This window comes from Nerophis lumbriciformis, linkage group LG01 (assembly GCF_033978685.3).
Source record: "Nerophis lumbriciformis linkage group LG01, RoL_Nlum_v2.1, whole genome shotgun sequence".
Taxonomy (NCBI): domain Eukaryota; kingdom Metazoa; phylum Chordata; class Actinopteri; order Syngnathiformes; family Syngnathidae; genus Nerophis; species Nerophis lumbriciformis.
This window is the reverse complement of record NC_084548.2, coordinates 70,730,001-70,740,168: the sequence shown is the minus strand read 5'-3', so window position 1 is coordinate 70,740,168 and position 10,168 is coordinate 70,730,001. Positions and strand designations below refer to the sequence as shown.

The window sequence follows — 10,168 nt, the reverse complement described above, 5'->3', positions numbered from 1 at the left end:
AGGGCTTAACTTCTTTTTACACTTGTATGACATTTAGGAGGGCGACAAAGTGATTTAAAACATTGCTTTTCCACCTAATAAAACTGTAATGATGGCCACAGTTTGACCCTGGAACAGACTATTTTTTATTTACACTATTATCAACAGTGTTTAACTTCTTTTTACACTTGCGTGGCAGTTAGGAGGGCGACCAAATGATTGCTTGTACCCTGGAACAGACTCTTGACTCCTGACTTGACCGTGGACCGATCGGTTGTTCGACCTTTGAAGTTGTTCCGTTGGTGAAAGGAAGCGCGCAGCCTTGACTACAAAGTGACGTCATGCGCGTTGGAGAGAAGAAAGACAACAAAAGAGACATGTAAAGAAAGAAATGATGGGCTTTTGTTCCTTTAATAAACTGCAGATTCTCTCCCTCACTAACGCTCTCATCATCATCATCACCATCACCATCATCATCATCATCATCATCATCACCGTCGTCGTCGTCAGGTCGGAAGAAGGGCGGGAAAGAAGCGAGGAGGAGGAGTTTGCCATCTTCAGTTTCTCCTGGACCTCCGCCGCGCTCACATCGTCGCTCCGCGCTCGGCGGCGAACGCAGCACAATAAGTCCGCTCCTTTTCTCCGCGCCCACTCCCACTCCCACTCCACGAGCTGATGGACACGGCGAGGAGGACGCTGCGTCCCGCGTAGAAGGACGAGACGAAGAAGAAGAAGCAGGAAGAGAAGAAGAAGAAGGAGGAGGAAGTGTTTGTGTATTTAATCAGAGTTGGATTGGAGGGCGACGTCCTAACAAAAAGAAAGAAGAAGAAGAAGAAGAACAACCCCGAAAAGGATCGCGCGTCTGTCTTTCTTTTTTTTTTTTTGTATGCGCGCGCACGAGCGTGGCCCCGCGCATCGTGGTTGCACCTGGGCACGCGCGTGAACGCCACCCCCTTTTCCCACGGCGTAACCCCCCCCACCCTACCCCTCCACGGCAGCATGCCACGCCGGAAGCAGCAGGCGCCTCGACGGGCTGCAGGTAAGACCCTCGCCTCCCTTTTTATTTTATTAGGCTTGTTTTGCCTCTGTTGCCATGGTCACCGACCTCCCCAAACCCCCCCCCCCCCCCCTGCTCCCGCTTCAACGAACTTTCTTTTGGCTTGTTTCCACGCGCGTGACTTCGAATCGGCAGTCACTTTATTAGGTACACCTTCTCATTCCCGCCCCCCCAACATTATAATGCTCACTTTTGATGTATTTTATTACGTTATTATTGTGGTTGTCGTTAAGCTAATATTTTGGTTAGCGCTGGTCACGTGACTCAATCTTCTTCTTCTTCGTTGGGATAAAGATGTTGACTAGCGGTGTAACGTGACTCAATATTCATTGAAAATAAATGTTTTTTTATTTTTTTATTTTTTTAATGTATTTGATTTAGGGATATATAACTCTCTAGAAAGAGGTTCCGCAGCCTCCGAAGCAGAACCTCCAGGTTCTGTAACAGCTTCTTCCCACAGGCCGTAAGACTCTTGAACGCATCATAATTAAATGATCCTCTCAACTCCCCTCAAAATGGATTAACTCGCTGGAATAAAAAAAGACAATATAACATACATCCATGAAAAAGTGCAATACATTTGTTTTTGTTTTTTTAATCTATTTGATTTAGGGCTGGGCGATATGTAACTCTCTAGAAAGAGGTTCCGCAGCCTCCGAAGCAGAACCTCTGTAACAGCTTCTTCCCACAGGCCGTAAGACTCTTGAACGCATCATAATTAAATGATCCTCTCAACTCCCCCCAAAATGGATGAACTCGCTGGAATAAAAAAAAGACAATATAACATACATCCATAAACGTGGACGCATGTGGAAAAAGTGCAATATATTTATCTGTACAATAATCTATTTATTTATTTATATTTTATATATTTATTTATTTATTTATATATGCACCTTCTTGCTTTTGAGAGAGCCATATTCGGACCAAAAATACAAAAACAAATCTGTCTGGAGCCGCAAAAAATTTAAAGACATACAGATAGTGTGTCATGGAATTAAGAGGACTTAAAGGAAACTAAATGAGCTCAAATATAGCTACAAACGAGGCATAATGATGCAATATGTACATATAGCTAGCCTAAATAGCCTGTTAGCATCGATTAGCTTGCAGTCATGCAGTGACCAAATATGTCTGATTAGCACTCCACACAAGTCAATAACATCAACAAAACTCACCTTTCCTTAAAAGTTTGGTGGACAAAATGAGACAGAAAAAGAAGTGGCATAAAACACGTCCTAGAAAGTCGGAGAAAGTTATACATGTAAACAAACAACGGTGAGTTCAAGGACCGCCAAAATTAGTAGGACAAAACGGCGCTCGCCAAATACTCGAATCAGTGAAGCATGTTTAATATAAACAGTGTGCTTTGTAACAATTAGGGAGGTTTGTGTCATGTTTGTCCTCCTACAGAAACCATATTAAAACAAAAATAGATTTTTTTTCCCCCTTATCTTTTTCCATTTTTCATACATTTTTTTGAAAAAGCTCCAGAGAGCCACTAGGGCGGCGCTAAAGAGCCGCATGCGGCTCGAGAGCCGCGGGTTGCCGACCCCTGCTCTAGAAAGAGGTTCCGCAGCCTCCGAAGCAGAACCTCCAGGTTCTGTAACAGCTTCTTCCCACAGGCCGTAAGACTCTTGAACGCATCATAATTAAATGATCCTCTCAACTCCCCCCAAAATGGATGAACTCGCTGGAATAAAAAAAAGACAATATAACATACATCCATAAACGTGGACGCATGTGGAAAAAGTGCAATATATTTATCTGTACAATAATCTATTTATTTATTTATATTTTATATATTTATTTATTTATTTATATATGCACCTTCTTGCTTTTGAGAGAGCCATATTCGGACCAAAAATACAAAAACAAATCTGTCTGGAGCCGCAAAAAAATTTAAAGACATACTACATACAGATAGTGTGTCATGGAATTAAGAGGACTTAAAGGAAACTAAATGAGCTCAAATATAGCTACAAACGAGGCATAATGATGCAATATGTACATATAGCTAGCCTAAATAGCCTGTTAGCATCGATTAGCTTGCAGTCATGCAGTGACCAAATATGTCTGATTAGCACTCCACACAAGTCAATAACATTAACAAAACTCACCTTTCCTTAAAAGTTTGGTGGACAAAATGAGACAGAAAAAGAAGTGGCATAAAACACGTCCTAGAAAGTCGGAGAAAGTTATACATGTAAACAAACTACGGTGAGTTCAAGGACCGCCAAAATTAGTAGGACAAAACGGCGCTCGCCAAATACTCGAATCAGTGAAGCATGTTTAATATAAACAGTGTGCTTTGTAACAATTAGGGAGGTTTGTGTCATGTTTGTCCTCCTACAGAAACCATATTAAAACAAAAATAGATTTTTTTTCCCCCTTATCTTTTTCCATTTTTCATACATTTTTTTGAAAAAGCTCCAGAGAGCCACTAGGGCGGCGCTAAAGAGCCGCATGCGGCTCGAGAGCCGCGGGTTGCCGACCCCTGCTCTAGAAAGAGGTTCCGCAGCCTCCGAAGCAGAACCTCCAGGTTCTGTGACAGCTTCTTCCCACAGGCCGTAAGACTCTTGAACGCATCATAATTAAATGATCCTCTCAACTCCCCCCAAAATGGATGAACTCGCTGGAATAAAAAAAGACAATATAACATACATCCATAAACGTGGACGCATGTGGAAAAGTGCAATATATTTATCTGTACAATAATTTATTTATTTATTTATATTTTATATATTTATTTATTTATTTATATATGCACCTTCTTGCTTTTGAGAGAGCCATATTGGACCAAAAATACAAAAACAAATCTGTCTGGAGCCGCAAAAAATTTAAAGACATACAGATAGTGTGTCATGGAATTAAGAGGACTTAAAGGAAACTAAATGAGCTCAAATATAGCTACAAACGAGGCATAATGATGCAATATGTACATATAGCTAGCCTAAATAGCCTGTTAGCATCGATTAGCTTGCAGTCATGCAGTGACCAAATATGTCTGATTAGCACTCCACACAAGTCAATAACATCAACAAAACTCACCTTTGTGGATTCATGCACAACCTTAAAAGTTTGGTGGACAAAATGAGACAGAAAAAAGAAGTGGCATAAAACACGTCCTAGAAAGTCGGAGAAAGTTATACATGTAAACAAACTACGGTGAGTTCAAGGACCGCCAAAATTAGTAGGACAAAACGGCGCTCGCCAAATACTCGAATCAGTGAAGCATGTTTAATATAAACAGTGTGCTTTGTAACAATTAGGGAGGTTTGTGTCATGTTTGTCCTCCTACAGAAACCATATTAAAACAAAAATAGATTTTTTTCCCCCTCATCTTTTTCCATTTTTCATACATTTTTTGAAAAAGCTCCAGAGAGCCACTAGGGCGGCGCTAAAGAGCCGCATGCGGCTCGAGAGCCGCGGGTTGCCGACCCCTGCTCTAGAAAGAGGTTCCGCAGCCTCCGAAGCAGAACCTCCAGGTTCTGTGACAGCTTCTTCCCACAGGCCGTAAGACTCTTGAACGCATCATAATTAAATGATCCTCTCAACTCCCCCCAAAATGGATGAACTCGCTGGAATAAAAAAGACAATATAACATACATCCATGAAAAAGTGCAATCCATTTTTGTTTTTTTTTAATCTATTTGATTTAGGGCTGGGCGATATGTAACTCTCTAGAAAGAGGTTCCGCACAGCCTCCGAAGCAGAACCTCCAGGTTCTGTAACAGCTTCTTCCCACAGGCCGTAAGACTCTTGAACGCATCATAATTCAATTAAATCAGGGGTGCTCACACTTTTTCTGCAGGCGAGCTACTTTTCAATTGATCAAGTCGTGGGGATCTACCTCATTCATATATATCATTTACATTTACTTATTTATGAAATATATGTTTTTGTTAACAAGTTAAAGGTGTTTAATGATAATGCAAGCATGTTTAACACATATAGTTAATATTGTTAATACATTAAAGGTGTTTAATGATGACACAAGTATGTTTAATACATATAGTTAATATTGTTAACAAGTTAAAGGTGGTTAAAAATAATACAAGCATATTTAACACAAATAGTTAATATTGTTAACAACTTAAAGGTGGTTAAAGATAAAACAAGCATGTTTAACACATATAGTTAATATTGTTAACAACTTAAAGGTGGTTAAAGATAAAACAAGCATGTTTAACACATATAGTTAATATTGTTAACAACTTAAAAGGTGGTTAAAGATAATACAAGCATGTTTAACACATATAGATTCCTTTCTTTCATGAAGACAAGAATATAAGTTGGTGTATTACCTGATTGTGATGACTTGCATTGATTGGAATCAGACGGTGGTGATGATAACGTCCGCATTTTCGAATGGAGGAGAAAAAAAGTCCTCCTTTCTGTCCAATACCACATGAAAGTGGTTGGTTTTTGGCATCTTATTTGTCCAGCTTCCGTACTCCTTTGTATACACTTTACAAGAAATACATTGTCGGCAAACTCCGTAGCTTGCTAGCTTGTGCACGCCAGCTTCCTGAGACTCTTATTTTGGTAGCGCAGGCGGGATGAAGCAGAGCTTTTATTGTGCAACTGTGCAGTCGGTCTTTGGAGTTTTGACGACAGGTACGGCGCCAGAGTCTGTTGAAATAAAGTGTTTCTCGCCTTCCAGTCGGTAATTTTAACGAGCTGGCAGCAGCCGGTGTCATCTCAGAAGACCCTCGGGTGCCGTGAATGTCAATCAAGTGACGAAAGTGACGTCATAGTGAAGATTTATGATCGCTCATTTTTAGGACTATTTTTTTAACGCCTGGCTGGTGATCGACTGACACACCCTCCGAGATCGACCGGTAGATCGCGATCGACGTAATGAGCACCCCTGAATTAAATGATCCTCTCAACTCCCCCCAAAATGGATGAACTCGCTGGAATAAAAAAGACAATATAACATACATCCATAAACGTGGACGCATGTGGAAAAGTGCAATATATTTATCTTTACAATATCTGTACAATAATCTATTTATTTATTTATATTTTATATATTTATTTATTTATTTATTTATATATGCACCTTATTGTTTTTTTATCCTGAATAAAAAAGACAATATAACATACATCCATAAAAGTGGACACATGTGAAAAAGTGCAATATATTTATCTGTACAATAATCTATTTATTTATTTATATTTTTATATATTTATTTATTTATATATGCACCTTATTGCTTTTTTATCCTGAATAAAAAAGACAATATAACATACATCCATAAACGTGGACACATGTGAAAAAGTGCAATATATTTATCTGTACAATAATCTATTTATTTATTTATATTTTTATATATTTATTTATTTATATATGCACCTTATTGCTTTTTTATCCTGAATAAAAAAGACAATATAACATACATCCATAAACGTGGACGCATGTGAAAAAGTGCAATATATTTATCTGTACAGTAATCTATTTATTTATTTATATTTTATATATTTATTTATTTATATATGCACCTTATTGCTTTTTTTTATCCTGCACTACCATGAGCTTATGTAACGAAATTTCGTTCTTATCTGTGCTGTAAAGTTCAAATTTGAATGAGAATAAAAAGGAAGTCTAAGTCTATATCGATATACGCGATATATCGCGGGTTTGTCTCTGTGCGATATAGAAAATGACTATATCGTGATATCGAGTATGCGTTCTCACGCAGTTGCTTTTAGCTGCGGGCATTACACTACAGTCTCTTCTCACTCTTTCCTGTGTCTCCCTCTCACAGACAGCAAGCGCACCTTCTTACTCACGTCACATACTGTCACGACATACGTATACGCCCTCCCCGAGCAGAGAGGTAGCAGCATGGCTAAAATTAGCTGTGATGCTAGCGGTAATACGAGAGAAAGAAGATGCGCATCTGGTAACAAATGGAGGAATAATTAATTCCTAAGAAAAACAGCAGGGGGTCCATCGTCTGGCGGTGGTTTGGCTTCAAGTGGGAATATGTCAGACAGACAACCGTATTTTGTTGGTTAAAAGGTTGCTATAAAAAGTAGCATTACTGCTGTAACAAACAGTTCAGGGTGTGCCAAGTTACCGGAGTGTGTTAGGTAAGGAGGAGGAGTTTTGTCCCTCCAGAGTTGTTGCCGTAGGGCTGTGACGTAGGGTGTGTGTGGTTGTGGACGGAGGTATGTGATGTTGACATTAAAGAAGCGGTGGCTACCGACCCTGCTCTAATGTCTCCCGATTATTATTTTATTAGATAAGTACACCGTATAGGCGAAGCCAGGACACTCGGCTACACTGCTAATATGTAGCATCATTTGAAAAGTCACCCCACGGGCTTACTCCGCACGTCAACATCTCCGTTCGGTGCCACACCATCAAAATGCCGAGGCAAACATTTCCACATCAACACCGTATGAAAAAAAATAGTGATTTTTTTTTTTGTTGTGATTTCCGTCTCTGCGTGAAAGTTTAAAAGTAGCATATATTAATGCAGTATGAAGAAGAATGTTTTAATGTAGACACATAGAATCATCATACTGCTGCGATTATATGCATCAAGTGTTCATTCAAGGCTAAGGCAAAATATCCAGATATATATCGTGTATCGCGATATGGCCTTAAAATATCGCGATATTAAAAAATGGCAATATCGCCCAGCCCTATTTTAAATTGTAAAAATATGTTTAATATTGCCAAAATGTAAATATATTTCTGCATGAATATTTTCAATTATAATGTATATTTTATAGGGCTGCAACTAACAACTAATTTGATAATCGATTAATCTGTCGATTATTACTTCGATTAATCGATTAATAATCGGATAAAAGAGACAAACTACATTTCTATCCTTTCCAGTATTTTATTGAAAAAAAACCCCAGTATACTGGCACCATACCTATTTTGATATATTGTTTCTCAGCTGTTTGTAAATGTTGCAGTTTATAAATAAAGGTTTATAAAAAAATATAAATAAATAAAAAATACGCATGCGCATAGCATAGATCCAACAAATCGATGACTAAATTAATCGCCAACTATTTTTATAATCGATTTTAATCGATTTAATCGATTAGTTGTTGCAGCCCTATTATTTTATTACACTTACAAAAAATAATAATATTTGAAACAAAAGAAAAACATTGGAAACAAACAATTTGGATCAACGGCACCTCTGCTGGTTGCAGCTAGGCAGTGCACCCTATTTAATGTGCTTTTATGGGTCATAGTTATCACTAACTCTTGTTCTTCATATTTTGGTCGGGGCTGATGATGTGACAATTAAAGGAAAATAAATAAGTGATGATTATTTGTATTTAAAAAAATATGTATTATATAGTTACAATATGTTTATATCACTTTAAATGACAATAAAGTGGGTTCCGACATGATTATTCATTTTTCATGAATATTTTTTGTTTTATGTATTTGATTTTAAATTGTAAAAAATATGTTTAATATTACCAACATGTAAAGATATTTCTGTATGGATATTTTAAATTATAATATATATTTTATTACACTTAACAAAAAAATAATAATATTTGAAACAAACGAAAAACATTGGAAACAAACAATTTGGATCAACGGCACCTCTGCTGGTTGCAGCTAGGTAGTGCACCCTATTTTAATGTGCTTTTATGGGTCATAGTTATCACTAACTCTTGTTCGTCATATTTTGGTCGGGGCTGATGATGTGACAATTAAAGGAAAATAAATAAGTGATGATTATTTGTATTTAAAAAAATATGTATTATATAGTTATATGTTTTTATCACTTTAAATGACAAGAAAGTGTGTTCCGACATGATTATTCATTTTTCATGAATATTTTTTGTTTTATGTATTTGATTTTAAATTGTGAAAAATATGTTTAATATTACCAAAATGTAAAGATATTTCTGTATGGATATTTTCAATTATAATATATATTTTATTACACTTAACAAAAAATAATAATATTTGAAACAAACGAAAAACATTGGAAACAAACAATTTGGATCAACGGCACCTCTGCTGGTTGCAGCTATGTAGTGCACCCTATTTTAATGTGCTTTTATGGGTCATAGTTATCACTAACTCTTGTTCTTCATATTTTGGTCGGGGCTGATGATGTGACAATTAAAGGAAAATAAATAAGTGATGATTATTTGTATTTAAAAAAATATGTATTATATAGTTATATGTTTTTATCACTTTAAATGACAATAAAGTGTGTTCCAACATGATTATTAATTTGGTCAGGGCTGGTCACGTGACTCAATCTTCCTCTTCTTCGTTGGTATACAAATGTTGATTAGAGGTGTAACGTGACTCAATTTTTTTTATTTTTTTTTAATGTATTTGATTTTAAATTGTAAAAAATATGTTTAATATTACCAAAATGTAAAGATATTTCTGTATGGATATTTTCAATTATAATATATATTTTATTACACTTAACAAAAAAATAATAATATTTGAAACAAACGAAAAACATTGGAAACAAACAATTTGGATCAACGGCACCTCTGCTGGTTGCAGCTAGGTAGTGCACCCTATTTTAATGTGCTTTTATGGGTCATAGTTATCACTAACTCTTGTTCTTCATATTTTGGTCGGGGCTGATGATGTGACAATTAAAGGAAAATAAATAAGTGATGATTATTTGTATTTAAAAAAATATGTATTATATAGTTATATGTTTTTATCACTTTAAATGACAATAAAGTGTGTTCCGACATGATTATTAATTTGGTCAGGGCTGGTCACGTGACTCAATCTTCCTCTTCTTCGTTGGTATACGAATGTTGATTAGAGGTGTAACGTGACTCAATTTTTTTTTTTTTTTTTTTATGTATTTGATTTTAAATTGTAAAAAATATGTTTAATATTACCAAAATGTAAAGATATTTCCGCATGGATATTTTCAATTATAATATATATTTTGTTACACAAACAAAAAAATAATAATATTTGAAACAAAAGAAAAACATTGGAAACAAACGATTTGGATCAACGGCACCTCTGCTGGTTGCAGCTAGGTAGTGCACCCTATTTTAATGTGCTTTTATGGGTCATAATTATCACTAACTCTTGTTCTTCAGCTGATGATGTAACAATTAAAGGAAAAAAAATAAGTGATGATTATT

The 10,168-nt window shown here is 36.3% G+C and overlaps 1 protein-coding gene across 1 annotated transcript in view; it reads left to right on the top strand.

Annotated features, from left to right (window-relative positions):
- Window positions 1-521: 521 nt before the first annotated feature.
- The window catches only part of tshz2 (teashirt zinc finger homeobox 2), a 166,495-nt gene continuing 156,848 nt past the window's right edge, over window positions 522-10,168 (top strand). The window contains exon 1 of the mRNA XM_061925330.1: window positions 522-1,018. Within this exon, the coding sequence (XP_061781314.1) occupies window positions 979-1,018 (40 nt within the window). The 5' untranslated portion in view covers window positions 522-978. The remainder of the gene's footprint in view (window positions 1,019-10,168) is intronic.